This window comes from Polyodon spathula, chromosome 37 (assembly GCF_017654505.1).
Source record: "Polyodon spathula isolate WHYD16114869_AA chromosome 37, ASM1765450v1, whole genome shotgun sequence".
In the NCBI taxonomy this organism is placed as follows: Eukaryota; Metazoa; Chordata; class Actinopteri; order Acipenseriformes; family Polyodontidae; genus Polyodon; species Polyodon spathula.
In genome coordinates, this window is record NC_054570.1 from 2746790 (window position 1) to 2767600 (window position 20811).

The window sequence follows — 20811 nt, forward strand, 5'->3', positions numbered from 1 at the left end:
TGTTATGTGGTGTGTAGTGTGTGTGGTGTGTGTGTGTGTGTGTGTGTGTGTGGTGTGTGTGTGTGTGTGTGTGTGTGTGTGTGTGTGTGTGTGTGTTTTTCTCTCTTTTTTTTTTCTTTTGGCCTTTTGCCTGAATATTGATTCAGTGGCTAGTGTAAAACTGTGAATGTGGTTAGCCAGTGAGAGATGAGAGGAGAATTTATAGTTTTATTTAAAAATAAAACTTTGACCAGAATCAGTCCCCGTCCGCCCCCCCCCCTCCGGGGCCCCATCGCCAGGTTTCAAAGTCATAACTTTTCTACATTATCAATCAATCTAATAGTTAGTTAATGCAAAGCTTACTAATTCGATTAATTCTAAAAAAGAGTAAGATCGTGTACGAAATCGTACATATTTTACATGTTCAAATAATAATAATAATAATAATAAAAAATAATAAAATAATAATAATAATAATTCCTAGGGGTGTGCAATATTCCCTTTAATACATTTTTCTCGACAGGTATTCAATAAAACCAAATGAATGAATTTCATAGCATGAAAATCTGCCCTTCCTTCATGTTTACAATTGAATGCCAATCAGTGGCAATAAACTCCCACTTCGCGTCCATTAAAAGCTGATTGGAAGCTAATTTTCACAGCCATTTATACTTCCTGTGCTGCTGTATCAAGGATGTAAACCGAGAAGGAAAACATTTCTTGAAACCTTTCCATAGAACTTAGGAGCCACCGTTGCACAAACTTGGGACTAAATCTTAAAGAAAATAGAATATGAGCACACCCCTAATAAATACCAAAATTCACATTCTGCAGGGCCAGTGTGGGTCTTATTTATTCTGAATGGTCAAAATGTCTTTTAGTTAAAAACAAGCGCTCTGCTGCTAAAGTCTAAGATACTTCTTAGGACCTTGTTGCCAAGCAAAACGTTTCAGTGAAATTTACATAGCTTTTTAGCGTGAGAAGGTGATTTGCCATGCATTAGCTGCATGTTTCCTACAGCTGTTTACTCTGAAAGAGAGAAAAACACCTGCTGTTAAGTATTAGAAATAAACATGGGAAGAATATCTACAGGCGCTGGAATTCAACTCCTGGGCTGTTCATTTGAAGTCGTGCAAGTAAATGGGTGCTGTGTTCCCATTCTTCTTTGCTGGACAGTGGATAGTATCAGAACAGAATAATGCCAGATGCCCACTTCTCTCAACTCGACGATCTTGAAGTGCCTAAGTGGACTGTTATTTGTGAAGACACTAAACATATTCCCAGTAGATAATGCCTTCATTCTTCATTCTTTGTTTCAAAGCCAAGTACTCCAAATTAACATGGGATTTCATCCTGGAAATTCATGCTAATCACCAAGCCATGTCTACTGGACCAAAACAAATAAACAGCATTGCATAATAGACTATCTATCTATCTATCTATCTATCTATCTATCTATCTATCTATCTATCTATCTATCTGTTTTTGTTGTTTTCTTTTTTAATCTGTTTTTAAGAATCGCAAAATTTCATTTTAAGAATTCTAGAATGGGTTCTCAACTTGCGCACCTCAAATAAGACACCATGCCTTGATGGGTGTTGAAACTGGATATATTTTCTTAGTGTTTTTTTTTTCTTAATGGCTGTCTGTCCATCTGTCTGTATGTCACACTTGTATCTGTGCCAATGAGGGATGGATGTCACTGGCATGCTTGTTAAAGTATTGAGTTGATCTCAAATTGCAACAAGATATTTAAAAAAAAATAAAGGATCTTTTCTGTAAACTGCAGGCTGCTGTATGCAAATGAAACCCACTTTTCTGAGCGCATGCTTTATCAGCCTTCTGTATCAAGCTGTTTGGGAGTTTGTAAGAAGATAGCAACTCTCTGGCCTGTGCTGTGGAAAATTTTATGGGTGAAAGTGTTGGTTCCGATCTTTTACTTATTCTTTTGTTTTAGACAGTCTCGTTAAAACTGTAAACATACATTCTCCTGGTCTGAATAATACTGTAATCTCTGTTCCACTCTAGTCTGTGAATTAAGGCATTCGTGCTTTACAGAAATTACTTGTTGGGGTTTTTGGAGACAGCTTTTTTCTTTCTTTTTTTTTTTTTTTACCTCTTAGTACAGTATTTTGGGGATGGGTATAGTTGACATACTCTGGTACCATTCTACCATGGCAAACTCCCATCCCATTGTAGATGTCCTTTACTTGTGTTGCCCCAAAAGCTCCAACTAATTTTCTTGGCAAATGTCTCTGGAGCATCTTGTCGATCGAGACATTTTAAAGCAATTTTTTACTGTCTTGATTTTAGCTGAAAATATCCCCTACAACATAATTGCTTTACAAGTTCCCACAAGAAGTAACCTAGTGTTACATGAGCTTAGTATAACACAGAGCCATTACATTGCCTTTGAAGATCATTTGGGGAGGTTAGCAACGCAGGTTAAAATGAGATTTATAAGCAAATGTGCTTATTTGACAGAAGAGTATTTAAAAGCTGTTTTAGAATGCAGATTTATAAACTGCTGAATGGTTAAGAGATATAGTGAACATGTTAAATAGATGAAAGGCTATACAGGCAGTGTTATCAAATAAGCCTTCAGCCAAGTTTGTAATCCTTCTGCCATGCACAGCCCATGAAATGAATCCCATATTTTCAAGCAAACTATAGTCTATATATGAATAATAATGATAATTTTTAATCAATCAAAATTCTCCAGGTCCAGACATAATAATAATAATAATAATAATAATAATAATAATAATATAATAATAATAATAATAATAATACTTTAATTTAATATAGCACCCTTCACAACAAGGAGTCTCAGGGTGTTGCACAATATGAAAAAACAGAATCAGGAATATACTAATAACAACAATAATAAAACCAAGCAAACAATAAACAGTCAATTCAAAAGTACATTAAAAGCAGGTAGAATGCAAATAAAAACCCATTCATAAAAATAATAATTACAAAAAAAAAAACATGAAAAGTTTTAAGAACAAGTCCACAGGATCACTGTAAAAAGGTTGCAGAGAACAAATGTGTCTTAAAATTCAACACTGGTGTGGAGTCACGAATGTAGCCGGGCAGAGAGTTTCAGAGAGAAGGGGCAACGCAGCTAAAACTACGCCCGCCAAGAGTAACATAACTAGGACCCTGACAGTGCAAAGCCTTGTATGTCAGCAACAGAATCTTAAAGGCAGCAAGAGGATGAACAGGAAGCCAATGCAGATGCATAAGGACCGGGGTGATGCGTTCTGTCCATCTAGTGCCTGTCAAGACCTTTGCCGTTGCATTTTGCACCATCTGAAGACGATTCAGAGAACGAGTAGGAAGACCAGAAAAAAAAAGAGCATTGCAGTAATCCAATGGAGAGGTTGCATGCACAAGGATCTCTTCATCGTTGGGAGACAGAAAACAACAATCTCTGGACATTTTCTTTAGGTGATAAAACCCTGCCTTTACCACAGTAGAAATATGTTTTTCAAATGATAGCTGGACACCTACACTGCGGACAACAGAAGAGGTGCGAACAGTGGAATCACCAAAAGATCAAGAAAACCAAGCAAAAGTCTCGCCGGGTTTGAAATCGCTGGCTGTGAGCACCCAAGAAGGGGAGCCACAGAACGCTGCCCCAGCCCAGCCTCCAGCATGCCGATCGCACGAAGGCTCTGCTCTCTTGACAGATGTGGCATATTGGTTTTTTTTTCTGTGATTTTCTTCATTGCTTTTATTCAACCTTGCAATTCAACAGCTGAAATCACTCCATATCCAGTGTCCAATCAACTGCCTCGCTGATTAGGTGATTAAGTGCACATGCTTCAGTCAAAGTCTCTGAAGTGTAAAGGATAAATGATACAGTGATTTAAAAAAAAAAAAAAACATTTTGTCAGTGTCTATCATTTATATACCTTATTTTTTTTTCAGAAATAAATGTGTTATAACAGTGATACGTTTCTATGACTGCAGCTTAAGGAATAATAGTACTGGTAGCTTTTAAATATTTACATTAGTAACCAGGGGCATAATAAATAATCAACATGATTCACTTCTCATTCATTCTCCATTGTGTTAGTGTTATTTTAGTTTGTTAATGAAACATCACTTCGGAATACAGTGCACCAATATTAGGTTATACATATACTGATAAATACTGCCTTGAATAAAGATAAAAATGAATTTGAAATGGCAATTCGAACACTGGTGCATTTGTCAGTTCTATAAAATTGTTTTAGGTATAGCACATTACATTCAAGTTATTGTATTGTATCCTACTAGGTTACTTTCCTTGCATTATATGAAAAAATTACTCAATACAACCCCCTTTTTTTCCCTCCAACTGCATTTTAAAAAAACAACAACCATATCAACAATTGTGTAATTAAAAGTTTCACATTCCATAGCTTGCTCTTTAAGAGGGGGAAAAAAAAAAAAAAAAAAACCTTGCTGAATCATTTTAGAAGCTTGAAAATTTAGGCCGGACATTTTGGTGTCAGTGAAGAAGAGGCCTCTGTCTTCAAGGTTCTTTTTATACCTAGCTGTGGTTGCCACTGGAACAAGGGAACTTCCGATGAGTGTTGCAAAGAGTAGGCCACTGTGGGCTTCAGAAACCACAGTTTTGTTTTCTGCTTGCTTTGTAAAGAGCAAACTCACTAGTTATTTATCTAAAGTTAGATAAAGTTATTTATCACAGAAAGCCACTGTAATGTCAATGCAGAGTGGGAGGGTCAAAAATACCTTTCCAAAAGGGCACTGGCAAATTACCTGATATTTTACAAAGATAACAGTAATTGAAAGATTGTTTTTTGTTCACAAAAGCTTTTGAGATATGTTTACTTCACATGTAGACCTACACTGCTTCTCAAGTACAAGTTCAAGTACTGTAAATGCCAAATTAATATTTCAGCATCGAATTACTTCCAAAGTTTCATGAGTTCAAACTCTCTCCAGCCACATTTAATCCCGATTTATAAATCTCACTGACCACCTCAGCCAATCAGATTCTGAGTAGAGTGATTGTTATCCTTTAAAACAGAACAGGGCTTTCAAATATTAAATCACGTTTTTAATCACTTGTTTGTAATCACTTATAAAGGATCCCAAAACTAAAGTGTTACCAAAACGCATACATTTTCAGTTTTTTTTTTTTTCAGTAGTGGGTAGAAGTCTTAATTCTGTTTTTTCTTATTGTTGTTATTATTGTTTCATTCAAAGTAATGCTGTATTATTAATGAAGGAGCACGTATCTCCCGACCCAGCATTGAGGCTGTTGGTGTGCTGACGCTGTCTTCTGCTGGCGTGGGAGTTTGATTTTGAGATTGGAGAGCTCTTGTTTGTGATGCTGAGGTGGTCAATGTGTCAGGGTTACACTTCATGGATTTTCCACTTGAGTCTTTCAGAGGACCGTGAAATACAGAAAGAAACTCAACGAACCAAACAACAAATGTTTTGACTAGAAGACATTACGGATGAAATCACTGAGGTCCTTCTGCTTTCCCAGGATTGTTGCTGAATAGTTTCACACAGCTTATATAGACCACATGAACACACACTGCCCGTGTACATTGCAAACAGGGGGGTGTTACTTTTTTTATTGTGTAAATTGACGTCATTTATAGGGGATCAAGAAGAGCTACTTCCTTGTAGTGACCCCTGGGCAACGTCTGTGATGGCGAATAGCTCTTCATATAGAACTTACTGTGCAATGAATAAGCAAAGCAATGTTGGGCTTGGTTAGTACTTGAATGGGAGACCACCTGGGAATACTGAGTGCTGTAGATTGCATGTTAAGCTCATACAAATATATATATATATATATATATATATATATATATATATATATATATATAAAAAACATGTCATTTACATTAGATTTTAAATAGTTGCCTCAATATCGAATGCTCATTAAAAAAAAGTTAAAATTTAGGGCTATTACAGAAAGCAGCTTAACACATCTACAGCTATGGCCAAAAGTTTTGCATCACCCTGTAGAATGAACAGTGTTTGCATCATACTTTTTTAAGGCTAATCAATATAAGCTGAGTTGAGGGAATGTTACGTGTTTCTGCTGACATCTAGTGGTGGAAAAACTTCATAACAGGCACCCAGGTTTGACTTCATTATAATAGATTTGTCTGTGTGCTTTATTTATTGTAACCCGGCTGGTGCCCTTTACCGACTCGTTTACCTGTCTCAGCAATTCACGGATCTGACGCCCACGCATTGACAGATAGACAAACCGAACCCCTTTCTTTCCCCCTTCTCCCTGTACTGACTTTCCTCTCTCCCTTTCCCTTATCCCAATACTTAGTACCACTCGCCCCTCTCTTATCTCCTTCCACTCCTCTCCCTGTGTTGATTGTCTATCTGCCCTCTCTTCTCTCCCCTCTCTCTGCACTGAGTCACTCTCCTCTCTCTGTGCTGAGTACTGTATCTCTCTGCCCACCTTCTCTTCTCTCTCCTGTCTCTGTGCTGAGTACTGCTTCTCTACACGCTTTTCTCTTCTCTCTCTGCCTAGGTCCCAGTCTGAGGTAGATAATTCAGGACTGAAAGTGTTAAGTATACAAATGTTTCAAATACCTGTGCTGTAGGTCACACAGAGTGAGTCTGAAAAGTAGGATAGGGTGCTGATAATGTGGCTACTGCTAAAAGGAATTTTAAAGCCCTTCTTTCCTGTGCCCTGTGTGATAATTGTACTGTACTGCACATTTATATTACTAAAAACTGTCATTTTTACAAGTTTACAACCAGTTTTGTTTAGTTGAATTCATCAAGTTTGCCTGGACTGGAGGGAGCACCCTTTCTCTTAGGGGTGAGTGAGAGAGGGAGGAAGAGAGCAGTTCAGGCCCTGTGCCTCAAGCCTGTCCTGGACTAGAGGGAGCACCCTTTGTCTTAATGGGTGAGAGAGGGAGGGAGGGAGCAGTTGAGTCTCCAAAAAAAAAAAGCATACTACTAAACCCTACTGAGAGTGATATGGCAGGTGTTTCCAGTATTCTTCACAGCCTTTGTAAGTGCTAGTTTGAAGTCAGTGGGAGGGTGGGGGTGGGGAGAAAACATACAATGATGTAGAAAAAGTTTAACATTTATTACAGAACAATTTATTACAAGAATGTCCATATATTCTGTAAGTATATTTGTTTTATATAGGTGAAAGTACATGTAGAATTCTTTTCAACAATAAACAGTACTGAATTAACATATTATATATGATATATATATATATTATAATATATATATATATATATATATATATATATATATATATATATATATATATATATATATATATATATATATATATATATATATATATATATATATATATATATATATATATATATATATATATATATATATAAATTTAAGGACTTCTAATCAAAACATTTTTCCTAGAATTGTGTTAGTTTCTTTTAATATACACTGTATATAAAGGCAGGAATAAAGTCTCTAAGGAGAAAACAAATAGCCCAGAACACAATGATGCAATGATGCACAAGCGCACCTCATAAAGTTAAGAAATAAATAGCAAATGTCATTTTAATTGCTTTTTTGTTTTGACATTTCCCTTACCGTTTTAATTACAATCGGTCTGAGTGGTTCCGTTGCTTTAATATTGAGTTTTCATTGTTCTGTAAATCTGCCTTTACCTGAATTTCAGCTGCTTTGAGCTGGTCTGGAGAATCCTAAGTGCCAGACATTGAACGGCCTCCCTCATTCCACCTGCTCTCTCTGTCTCTGTAAAGTGGGTGGGGCTGGCAGAGCTGCCAAATGATTTGAATGGAACGAGGAAATTTGTTCAGTCCTGGCACCTGGGATTCTCCGGACAAGCTCGGAGCAGCTCAAACCCAGGTGAAAAAAGTCAGCACTCTTAAATGAACTATTAACTATTAAAGTAGCAACATTCAGCACTCCCTGTAAGCCAGATAGGATAGTGTGTGGTTATAAGTCAAGCTACTTCATGCCAGCCCTGTCTATCTTCACAACAGCCACAGTGATTTTGCAACCTCAATGCATTTACTATATGAATTAAATACCCCACCTCAAGTGCTTCTGCATTTGTGCCTCATGAAAATCTTTTGCATGGATTTATAAAGAGGAGGGTAAGGGATGCCATGATATCTAGAGAGCAAGACAACAAGACACACTGACCAATCCTGGCCAATTATAAGTTGGTTGCCGCACAGCAAACACGTTCATAAATCTTACCTAGGTTTTCAATACGCGATTATAAAATATACATGACTTCTTATTTTCAACCCTGACACCTTCACAAGAGTCCAGTCACTTCCTGGGCCAGCTTACTGGCTGAAAGCATTGTCAGTCAACAGAGGAAGCAGCTGATTGGTTCCTGACAGGAAAGAAGACATTGGAAGGGTGGGGACACTCCAGGTGAAATGGCCAAGGAAGTGCAGGCTTGCAAACAGAGGTTTGAGTGTAGTACCAAATGTTTTGCTATCATTTCAAAACTGCACACCTGAGACCTATACAGCAAATGGCAGTAAGATTTCTGCAATTACCTTGTTAGCTACAATGACTTTAAGTTTTACCTGCAGTATTTCAATTATTATACTGAAACACTGATCCAATCCATTTTAATAAAACATTATATCCAATTATTTTGCCCGTTTATCCCCTATTTAGATTGTCCAGTACAACAGATGAACAGCTCTGATCCTCCCAACCATCACGTCTTTACACACAGGCGCTATAAAGTGGGTGAAGGACAAAGGACAGCCCTGCCAGTCTGAGCATTACAGTGCAACAAACCTGTACTCTGGAGTGTCTCCAACAGCAAATCAATGAATAGCTGAATTGGAAGTCATTTGAAATATAAAGGATGCACTCAAGCGGACAAACTGTACAAATGTTTATAGATTTTCTAAAATGCAGCACTTGCAAATTCAACATTATATAAGTTGGATTATTTCTGACACGACATTTCTAAAGTTGGACCACTTTGGATCTCTTTAGTCCTTTTCGGCCCACTTCAGCACCCCCCATTTGTGACGACTTCATTACTTTTCTAGGGGTGTGTATTTTCATATTTGTTTATAGAAATCCTGAAAAACACATTTCTGACTTTCACAGGGAGGAAAGTGACAAGTTAGCCCACTTTGGCCCACTTTAGCACAAGTCAGACCACTTTAACACACTTTGGCTAATACTTTTTTTGTATTGTTAACAACAAATTTGCTTGTAGAAACCCTGAAAAAAAACATATAGTGATAGCTATATTTCGATTTTTTCAGACAGCATACATTCTGGCTCACTTGTAGAGCAGGTGGAGACGGCTGCCATGGCAGTTATTACGAGTGATTTTGTCTGCGAGGGGCGCTGGGCGGCCTGTGGGCTGGTATAGGGAGGGGACAGGGGCCAGATTGGAGTTGGAGAAATGCTGCGATTGGTGGTTCTCCAGAGGGGCCTGGTTCTCATTGGCCGAGGGGCGGTGGCGAGATCGGAGCTGTTTTCTCTCAGAGAGTTGGTGACGGAGTTCAGAGACGCGTTCCTCCTTCTGTGGAGAGAGAGAGAGAGAGAGAGAGAGAGAGAGAGAGAGAGTCACATATATCACAAATATCCACACATGCTTTGGCATATCTAACTGATGTAGAGTGCTGTATTATGGCACTGGCACAGACCAGGTTAAGAGGAATGTTCTTGTTTCCTCCTTCCCCTCTCTCCTATGTTGCCCCTCCCCTCTCTTTCCCCTCTGCTATGATCTTCTCCAGTTGGCAGTTCTCTTTCCCTCCCATCTCTACCCTGTCTCCTTTCCCCTTTCCCCTTTCCCCTTTCCCCTCTCACATCTCTGCCCTCTCTCCCCCCTCTCTCCCTGTCCCCCCTCACCTCTGCTATGATCTTCTCCAGTTCGCTGTTCTCTTTCCCTCCCGTCTCCTCTCCCCCTTCCCCTTTCCCCTCTGGCATCTCTGCCCTCTCTCCCTGTCCCCCTCACCTCTGCTATGATCTTCTCCAGCTCACGGTTCTCTTTCTCCAGCTGTCTGGATTTCTCCTCATCGTTGTTGTTGGTGGAGGAGCCAGTGCGCATGGTGTCTTGCTGCTCAGACTGCCACTCTCCCCGAGTGATCAAACGCCTCATCTGAGTAGAGAGGGGGAGAGAGAGGAAAAAGGGGGGGAGTGGAGAGGGAGAGGGGGGGGGAGAGGAAAGAAACAGGAGAGATGAGAGAGGGTAGAGAGCAGAAAGAAGGGCAGAGAAGGGAGAGAAGGGAGAGAGGGAGAGAGGAAAGAAGGAGAGAGAGAAGAGGGAAAGATGGGGAGAGAGGGGGAGAGAGGAGGAGGAGATGGGACGAAAGGATCATATTTTGGTCATGTTCAGTTTACAATATAATCTGAGTGTCTATTTGCTAGCATCACCCTGGGTTTAGCCTCTGAGAAGCCTCTGTGTTGCCGAGCTGTCAGGGTGATCTAGTCTTACCTTGGGGACAAACAGCACAACTAGGGTGATGTAAACTGAGAAGATGATAGCCAGCGCTGCAAAGGCAAAAGCTGCATCCTGCTGACTGTTCAGGATCATTGTGACTGGGGCTGTGATCATACACAGGACCTACAGAAAGAAAGCAAGAGAGAGAGAGAGAGACAGAGAGCGAGAGAGAGAGATATTCCACTAATATCTCAAAGACAGCTTAACACATTAACCAGTAAATAAACTATTTAATCAGCTAACTAAACAAATGAAGACAGGTAAGGATACACTAAATAGATTACTAAATCTAACTAACTAACCAACTGACTGACTAGCTTACATACTAGTTAACCAGCCAACGATGTAGCTAACTCGCTACAGCAGTATTTCACTAACTAGCCAGTTAGCTAACTTGTTATCCAACAAGTTTGCTTACTCGACAGACAGTGACTTGTGCCTATCTCACTCTCTAACTAGACAACTATCCTGCTAACTAGTCATGCTAACAATCTAGCTAATAAAATAGCTATATATTTAACTAGCTAAGAGAGACTGAGACAGACAGTCAGACAGACAGACGCGCAGACTGACCGCTACATTGTAGATGGCCATGCCGACAGCGCGGTGGTCATTGATTTTCTCAGTGGACACACTCTTGGTCTCGTAAGCCAGAAAGATTCCCAGCAGAAGCAGCAGACCCTTGTATCCATACACCACGCCTGAGAGGAGACATATCACTGTACTGAGACAGCGCAATACACTACAGAAACAAGCAGGAACATATCACTGTACTGAAACAGCACAATACAGTACAGAAACAAGCAGGAACATATCACTGTACTGAGACAGCGCAATACACTACAGAAACAAGCAGGAACATATCACTGTACTGAAACAGCACAATACAGTACAGAAACAAGCAGGAACATATCACTGTACTGAAACAGTGCACTACAGCACTGAAACAAGCAGGAACATATCACTGTACTGTACACAATAACAGCCCAGCCCCCAAAAAGGATCTCATAAATCATTCAGTGATGCCACTGACAGTCTCTGTTTTCATGGAGAGAGGGAGGCCCAGGACTGAATAGCAGGGCAGGGATTGTTCAACTCACCCAGCCATGTGTTCATCTTCTCTGAGTTGCAGTGCTCAAGTAAAGGCTGGACCAACACATCGAGATCACCTTTGGGTGCCTCTTTAATGAACTCCTAGAGCAAGAGTAACAGAGAGAGAGAGAGAGAGAGAGAGAGAGAGAGAGAGAGAGAGAGATTGTGTCAATAAAGCCCCAATAACAGATGTATTCAAATCATGCCAATAATGTCTTTTAAAAATGTATATGTATGTATTAAACACAAAACATGATGCATGTTCTAAAATACATATTACAAACAAGTCCTATTTCTAGATTGGGATTGCTATATAAACTGCTGCTGGTAGCTCTCTATTTAGTAATGTAGTACCTCTACAGTGATGTGAAGGGGATCCACAATCTGCCAGATCATCAGAGACAGGATATCTATGGCCAACAGAACCCCAACTGTAGCGTAGAGCTTCCAGGGCTCCAAGTGCTGCTGAGAAACAGGACTGGCAATTAACCCTTCAAGTGTCAACATCCGTTAAGCTTTGATTCAGTTTGGTTTCATTTTTAGCTCAGTTTAATTTTGTTTAGTTCATATTCTGTTCATTTTTTTCACTAAAATGTTTACCTTTGTTCAATTTAATTGAATTCAGAATACGATTTGTATTCATTCAGTTTTGTTCAAGTTAAGTTTAGTGTTCAGTCAGTTTGGCTCAAAGTCAGTTTAGTTTCATTAAGTTCATTAAATGTCGCTCAGACCAGTCCCCCAGTCCTCTGAGTTACCTTGCGCTTGTCTTTTTTCTCATCCTTCTTTGTGAAGACCGTGTGGACCCACCAGATCTTTGTGAACATGCTGCCGTAGGCCAGGCTGAACCCCAGTCCTAACAGCCAGAGACGTGCCTGGAGACAGGAGAGAGGACAAGCACGGCAGTAACATCCACCCCCCACGATGGCTCCAAATCCAACCCTTAAACTTCGATTTGCACGAAAGCCTAGGAAAGAGGCTGATGTGGTTACAGCCATCCAGGAGAACCAAAAAAGATTTCGACCACTTTGAGGACTGGGCAGAAACACGGCAAATTAAATTCAGTGTCAGCAAATGTAAAGTGTTAAAACTAGATGTTTCAAACCATTCCACTATAAGATTTGTCAGTGGTGCTCCCCTACAGCACTCACCTTTACAATCTGATCAACTGGACCTTTGAGTTCTGAGACAATCAGCTACTGGGAACCGGAAGAACTTAGATGGGCAGAATGGCCACCTCTCCCTCAGACATTTTATGTTCTCAAGTAAATTCAGAATCGGCATATATCAACAGTAAGTACAGAATAGTAGAGAATAAGCAATCATTAACTGGCAATTGGAAAATGGGGTTTAAAGACCTAAACTTCAGTAGGTACGCAAAGTACATTAAAATGACTGATGTACTATGAAGAAGGCTGTTTGATCCCGGCACTTAGGATTCTCAGGACAAGCTGAAAGCCATCTAAAGGCAGACTTAGAGAGAAATGATCACTCAAGAAGGGAGCAACAGAATAACCCAGCAAGCTGACAAACTTCCTAAAACAGCAAGCGAGCTGTATAAAATGAACTGAAGCTGAAGCGCCCGTCAACTCCCCTCTTACCTGGCAGATGAAGGGGAAGTGGCCCTGGGCAATGTGTTTCCTGTCTAATCCTAGTGGAAAGACAGCAGCCAGGGCTAGCACACAGCCCACAGCAGTCATGTTGTTGAGGTAGGGCTGCGAGTTCTGGATGTACCTGGATAAAAACACAGAAACACAAACGAGATCAGTATTCACAGTGGTGACGTCACACAGTACCTGGTTCTAAAAACAAACAAAAAAAAATCACCTTTTTGTTATTTATTTAGAGTGCCCAATTATTTTATACCTGATTTTACTGTGCTGTATTATACTTTGTACTATGGGATACTTTTATAAGGGATAGAGAGGCTTAGAAATATGAATGACTGAAGAGATCTCCTGATGGACCTTCCAGCACCTTGTGGAGTCTATGCCACGTCAAGGCTGTGATTAAGGCAAACGGTAACCCTGCTATTGAGTCCTAATAAGCTACACACCCACCTATACAGAAACAGGCTCACCGCACGCTACTGTTGTAGATGTTGAAAGTGAGGCAGATTATTCCGAACAGAATTCCAAAGCCTGCAAATACAGCTACAGAGACAAAAAGCTTCTGTGACAGGAACCGGTATTCCACAATCAGCTCTGTCCGGTCAGCGGGAGGACTCCCACCTGAAGAAATATGGATTTAAAAAAATCCATGTTTAAAATATTGTAGCAAAAGTTACTTTGGATGTGTGTTGAATACAGCATTCCAGGGTGTGTGCAATTGGTATATTTTTTATGTTTCTTGTAGACACGGCACTTGGCTGAAGGAAAAGCAACTGGGCAGTGCAGCTCAAAAGAAAATCTCAGCTTACTAAAAGTGATTGCTGGTAATTGTCTTTCAACACAAGTTCATACCACTGGCAAATGTGATTAATCGATTAGTAGTAAATGGTAAGATTGGGAACCCCCGAATGAAATGCATTGAAACGTTACTTATAGGCCACAGTCTCAGTTCCATTGACTTCAGTGTTACCAGACCTTCAATATTAGGGCCACTGTATTCAATGGACCAACACATTATGGCCTTAAACAGGGGGTGAAGTTAGTCGATTAATTTGTTTTAACAGTGTAGTTCCACTGATTACCACAAGAGGTCAGCCCACTGCAAGGAATTTAAAGAGAAGCATTATTTTGCTTAATGTTATAGAAAGCCATGTCCTAAACTGCACAAGGAGGTTGGTTATATTGATCTTTTTCACAGAGGATAAATTAGGTAGGCAAAACTCCTATCTAATAGACCCATGTCCTTTACAGAAAAAGATATGCCATTAAATACATGGACACTTCTAACGGAAAAACAAATCAAAATAAATAAAACATTATTATGAAAATATATAAAATTGTACAGAAAACAGACAAAATAATATATGTACATTTCTCCCCCTCTTTGCCCTAATTTCTGTCTCCTCTCCTCCCACTCTCCACGTCTCTCTCTCCCTGCACTTGCTGTCCTTGACTGCTCTACAGGACACAGGTTTCCATGACGACCTGGCTCCCAGAAGGCACTGCAGCAGCAGATCAAGAGTGGTTACCCCGGCAACCAGAGCAGAGAGGGGAGATGAAGTTGTTTCCAAGGCAACAGAGAGGGCGAGAAAAAACAGTTTTCTGTACAGGCGTTATTGATACACTAACCCATGTGTCATTTCTCTAGGTAATAGACTCTACAATTAGAGTTATTCTTATTGTATAACCTCAAGAGTTAGTGACAGAATCTTGTTTGTTTGTTTGTTTTGACCTACTACAACACAGATACATTTTGTTTTGTTAAGCATAGGATACTGTACTGGAGGAATTAACAAAAGATGAAGGTTCATCTCTACACCCATTCAGAAGGGACTAGCTCGGTACTGACTCCTTTGGAAAAAGTCTTCAAATGGGTTTAGAAAGCTATGGTGTAAAGTAATGCATTGTGTGTACAGCTGTGGCCAAAAGTTTTGCATCACCCTATAGAATGAACTCACGTTGCTTTAGAAAGTCGAATGAAACCTGTTGAATAATCTTATGGTAACATGTGGAATTACACACTGCTTTGCAATTTTCCATATACTTAACGAAAAACTGGCACGTTGAAAAATGTGACATTTCGAAACGGTGCTGCTATTATGGCTTGCGGTAGACTTTTGCAATATCATTTTGTAGTTTCTTTGATTAAATGATGTTAAATAAACAACCTAAACTTTGTTCATATAGTTTTAGTTTTTGGTTTATTTTAAATGATGTCTCAATCCTAAAGTACTAGGTGATGCAATATTTTTGGCCAGAGCAGTAGGATGTCTCTACTTGTAGAAGAGATGTCATTGAGTGCAGTTTGGGTGAAAGGACTGCAAAGCGAGGCTGAACAGTTCTAGCTGCTAAAATGTCTCCCTACCCCTCTCCCTCCGCCTACACCTCACTCTCCCCTCCTCTCTTTTTGCTGTCACTGAGACCTCATCTCCATTCCCCTCGACCTGCTTTTCCCTCTCCTCCTCCTCTCCCTCAATCTCCCCCTGCCCCTCACTCCCCTCTCCCTCACCCAGATGAAATCAAGCTGTTTGCTCTTCCACAGACAGCAGGAGACCCTGACAAAAAGGTCAGTTCCCCTGCAGGCTACAAAGAGCTCATCTACAGACTTCCTTTTAATAGAATCTCAAACTGCAGGGGAGTGAGGCGAGACAGACAGACAGAGGGCTAACTCACTGTCATTCCTGCCTGTGTGCCAAACTGGGGGGGGGGGATAGGTGGCACAGAGACAAACAGCAGACTGATTCGCTAGCCTCTCCTGTCGCCTACGCAGTTTCAATTTCTACAGCTTCATATGGGTGCCTTTATTTAAATTGCACCAGGCACAATGACCAATAAGAGACTGAAAGGAAAAATATGTTTTTTTTTTTTTTTTTTTTCTCACCAATCCACTTGTCATTTCCATACCAGGTGAGATTTCCTTTGGAACTGTCAAAGTATCCTATTTTCTTGTAAATTCCACCTGTGGACACAATGTTAGAAGAGAAGACATGTTATGAACAAGAGGAGGCAATTTTGCCCATCACTGCTTTTCCAATCCTAGAAAACGGGTAGTGACGCCGAAAGGTTAGGATCATGTATATCATATATATATTATATATTATGTACTATATATATATATATATATATATATATATATATATTATATATTGTTTTTTTTTTTTTTTTTTTTTTTTTGATTGTTTGATCTATGGCTATAATGCTGGTCTCAGGATACACACAATATAAGCGTTATAAACGGGGGAGGGGGCCGCAGGACACATAACAACACACATCTGACTAAAATACAAAATAAAATAACTCCTTCTCTATAATGCACATACAGTGAAGCAAAAATGTAATTTTCCATGAATTAACCATGCACAAAGCACCTTGTAACTAACACTATATTTTTTACAAAAAAAAAAAAACATTCCCACTTGTGGATCATTTTAGTTAGCAGTTTTGACACTATAAATAGCCCGGTTAAACGAGGGTCAGGAGGTCAGTTCAAAGCGAAGAGGGAACTGGCTCGCCCCAGAATCGGCTGCCAGCGCGGGGCTGAAGTGAAGCTGAAGTGTTGCGTCTCACAGCAAAAAAAGTTCATACATTAGGAAAGATAAGCAGGTAATAGGCCTAATATTTATTTAGTTATAAAACGAATTCTTAATAAGATGTCTGTGTTACAAAGTACCAGCACAGATTAGATACAGTATCAAAAGCGAGAGACGGAAACAGAAGTTTATCTGAGAAGTTGTTTACAGTTTGAACGCCTGTACTGTATTTACTGTAGAAATACTGCATGAATCGCTAGCATAGCGAATTGGGGGACATGCTATAGGAGCATTATATCCGAAGCATGTTATAAGCGAGAGCCTTATAGCGAGGGAGTACTGTATGTGATGAAGGAGACCTACCTTGAAGCTGCTCAATCAGAGTCAAGGCCATTCGAGAACCCTGGGCATCGAACACAACGTGACCCTGTAAGAGACAGAGGGAGGGAGAGGGAGAGGTGAAGAGAGTAAGGCATCTCAGTCCATTGAACTGAATGGAAAGGCAAGGGTGAGGGGTAGAGACAACGAGGGTGAGGCGTAGAGAGAGCGCAGGTGAGGAGGGGAGAGAGACTCACAGAGACTATGAAAGAGGAGGTGTTCATGGCTTTGTAGATCTCTCCCGTGACGTTGTTTTATTTGAGGAAGGAGCAAGTGAGGGGTAGAGAGAGTGAGGGGGGGGGGAGGGGGGTAGTGAGAGTAAGAGTAAGGGTTAGAGACCCAGGGTGAGGGGTAGAGACTCACAGAGACCCCCATGAAGGAGGAGGTGTTCATGGCTTTGTAGATCTCTCCTGTGATGTTCTTGTTGTTGTAGTTGAAGTCCTCCAGCCGCAGTCCCCTCTTTGCCAGCTCCCCGGCGGTCTTGTTGAGGGCCAGGGCGAGAGCCCACACCGCGTCGTAAGCCAGCGGAGCCTCCTGGAACCCCCCTGTCTCCTCTGGGTTCATCACCCCCAGACGAGCCATCATCTTATCCAGGAAATCCTCGGAGGTCTGCAAGGAGACAAGCTGCTTTCACAAAGCAGTTCTAGGTAGCAGTCTGCAAAATCCAATGCAGGGCAACAACCCTGGTCCTGGAGAACTACAGGGTCTAAAAACACTTAAAACCTGCAGGATTGGGGCTCTCCAGGATCAGGGTTGGAAGCCCCTGATGCAATAGATGGGGCCCCTTAAATACTTCCTTCTATCTATTCGTATGAAATTGGCCACAAACCAATTTCCATCTAAACAGGCCAGCGATCTATCACCCAGTCATTACCTTATTAAATATACATATCACTGCTAAAGCTTGATATAATATATATCTGTCGAAAATGTCTTTGAACTTCATTTCCACTTGACATGTTTACCTTCTATAGATAGTTCACTGAGCACATAACTCAAACCCCCACTTAGAGCTATACACTCTCTCACTCTGGTTGCTGGTCCATTTAGTATGCATGATCATCACATTTCTCTATGCAATATACTTCCATAAAAAATATATTTTATAATGCTTAACGTTTTTTGTTTGTTCACACAAACTGTTTTAAAAGGTCTAAAAATAAAAAGAATATAATGAATAGATATACATAGCCCACTGAGAAAAGTCAATTGGCAATTATCCACCAAGAACAACCCACTGCTTATAATCAATTAAGAACATTCATTTTGCAATAATACACTCAGAATAACCCACTAGCAATCACCCACTGTCAATAATACACTCCTTAAAATCAATTAAGAGTATTGCAATAATACACTCAGAATAACCCACTAGCAATCACCCACTGTCAATAATACATTCCTTAAAATCAATTAAGAATATTCCTTTTGCAATAATACACTCAGAATAACCACCAGCAATCACCCACTGTCAATAATACACTCCTTAAAATCAATTAAGAATATTGCAATAATACACTCAGAATAACCCACTAGCAGTAGCCCACTGAAAATAATCCACTCCTTATAATAAATTGAGAATAACCCATTCACAATAACTCACTGAGAACAATCTACTCACAGTCATGAATTGAGAATGGCAGTGAGAGTTGAGAATGGCGTGCACAGTGAATGGCAGTGAGAGTTGAGAATGGCGTGCACAGTGAATGGCAGTGAGAGTTGAGAATGGCGTGCACAGTGAATGGCAGTGAGAGTTGAGAATGGCGTGCACAGTGAATGGCAGTGAGAGTTGAGAATGGCGTGCACAGTGAATGGCAGGGAGAGTTGAGAATGGCGTGCACAGTGAATGGCAGTGAGAGTTGAGAATAGCGTGCACAGTGAATGGCAGTGAGAGTTGAGAATGGCGTGCACAGTGAATGGCAGTGAGAGTTGAGAATGGCGTGCACAGTGAATGGCAGTGAGAGTTGAGAATGGCGTGCACAGTGAATGGCAGTGAGAGTTTCCAGCAGTTCTCATTCAGTTCTGAGTTGCTCACCAGGTCAGACACTCCACGCACGATCTCGGGGTTCAGCATCACAATCTCTGTGGTCACATGACCCTCGACAGCCTCGGTCATGTTCTCCACCGTGCAGTTGATTGACGGGTCATTGATCTTAAACCAGTTGTCGGCATACCAGCCAATCAGAAACCAGACGTACTTCTTACCATAAAGCTTCTCCTTGAAAACCTGGAGGCGAGACACAGCACTGAAGAATTGTGGGATCTTGGAGGAGTCATAGCCTGACAGAATTTAGACAGGCAGAATACAGCAATTTGAACTTTTTTTCACTTTGCTGATCTGTTTCAGTCATCACATCCTGAGCACTTTTTAAAAGGCTCTCAAACCATTAAGAGTAACACTTACCCCCCCCCCCCCCCCCCCCCCCCCCAATACAATTGCATCAAACATTATTAAGATTCCCACAGTATAAATCTGATTCTTATGATTTAAAAAAATATATTCATTCTTATGTTTACAATATACATATATATATATATATATATAATATATATATATATATTTTTATATATAATATATATATATATATCATACATGTAAAAACTTCTGAAGCCACAGCGCCACCTAGTTGGTTCGCCCGCCATCGACAGCAAATGTGGGTACTGCCAGCAATGCAAAACAAAACTTAATACCTGTTCACTAGATGGCGCTGGCTCGCACTTCAATAGAAGGCGCTTTGCCGGATCTAGCCTGGGATAGCTATGGCAATCAGTTAGAAAGGAAGAGAGGCTCCTGAACTCAAAAGGGCACAGAAGTTAAGCAAATGCAATAAGAAGTGCTCAAAATGATTGCAAACTCATCACTCGTACCTCACAGAACACTTTGCGAGCTTCTGTTTCATAAAACAGCCCCACGATTATCCGGGCGTCTTGTCGCTAGAACAGGAAAAAGAGAGAGAGTGGTGTTGTGAATTAGCTGAACAACAAAAACTACAAACGTGGAGCCTATACTTAGTAACAGGTATGGATTGGATCGAGTTACCTTGAGATTCTTCACCGCCACGGCAGGGTCTGAAAGAAAACTCTGTCTGACACTGAGTTCAATCCCTGCCTTCTTCACTCTGTCCTCCAAATCATCCAGAGTCTGCAGAGAGAGAGAAGGGTATCACTCCTTTAAAGAGGAACCACTGATAATGTTGCTGGTAATAAGAGGCCTCCGCAGTAGACAGAGACACACTCACTGAAGTGAAGACTTCTGTCGTCTGCTGGATGGTGGCGATCTTGCTCCAGTTCCACTTCTTGAAGAGCTGCACTCGAGTGGGGTTGTGCAGCGTGGCCGAGGGGTGAGTGCGGAAGAACGTGGGGAAGCGTTGCCGGTTAGAGAGGGCTGGGGAGCTGGAGCCGTACGAGAGCTGGAGAGAGAGAGAGAGAGAGAGAGAGAGGTGGGGAAAGAGAAGTCTTTATTTAAAACCATGGTCGAAACCATAATCTATTATCATCATACTATTGTCAGTGTTTAGCTTGATGTTTCAAAGTACTGCAAACGTATTACCGATAATTATATTCTTGCCAACAATGCAAAACTAATAAGCTTCAGCGCCACTGCTGTCGAGGTGTTTTGTTCCTCTCTCTTCCTGTAGACAAGTGATTTGTCTGTAAGATGCTGGGGGTTGTTAGGTGTCATGCATATAATGAAATAGAGAATCTCTGACTGGGACCATGAGTTAGAGAGCAGGGAAGGCAGTGCTGTGCATAAACTTTGCTCAAATTGATGAATTCTACCTGA

General features: G+C 40.6%; 1 protein-coding gene across 2 annotated transcripts in view; it reads right to left on the reverse strand.

Moving 5' to 3' along the window:
• Nucleotides 1–7356: 7356 nt before the first annotated feature.
• LOC121304345 (gamma-aminobutyric acid type B receptor subunit 1-like) overlaps nucleotides 7357–20811 on the reverse strand; it is a 46626-nt gene continuing 33171 nt past the window's right edge. The window contains exons 8-23 of one of the 2 annotated variants that reach the window (XM_041235431.1): nucleotides 20267–20437; nucleotides 20068–20169; nucleotides 19896–19961; nucleotides 19063–19254; nucleotides 17391–17636; nucleotides 17013–17076; nucleotides 16001–16078; nucleotides 13590–13740; nucleotides 13111–13243; nucleotides 12268–12384; nucleotides 11867–11974; nucleotides 11521–11614; nucleotides 10994–11121; nucleotides 10415–10543; nucleotides 9935–10078; nucleotides 7357–9499 (exon numbers count right to left, since the gene is read on the reverse strand). In XM_041235431.1, coding sequence (XP_041091365.1) covers nucleotides 9254–9499; nucleotides 9935–10078; nucleotides 10415–10543; nucleotides 10994–11121; nucleotides 11521–11614; nucleotides 11867–11974; nucleotides 12268–12384; nucleotides 13111–13243; nucleotides 13590–13740; nucleotides 16001–16078; nucleotides 17013–17076; nucleotides 17391–17636; nucleotides 19063–19254; nucleotides 19896–19961; nucleotides 20068–20169; nucleotides 20267–20437 — 2169 coding nt within the window. In that variant the 3' untranslated portion in view covers nucleotides 7357–9253. Of the gene's footprint in view, nucleotides 9500–9934; nucleotides 10079–10414; nucleotides 10544–10993; nucleotides 11122–11520; nucleotides 11615–11866; nucleotides 11978–12267; nucleotides 12385–13110; nucleotides 13244–13589; nucleotides 13741–16000; nucleotides 16079–17012; nucleotides 17077–17390; nucleotides 17637–19062; nucleotides 19255–19895; nucleotides 19962–20067; nucleotides 20170–20266; nucleotides 20438–20811 lie in introns of both variants that reach the window. The other variant, XM_041235430.1, reaches the window with a different exon arrangement.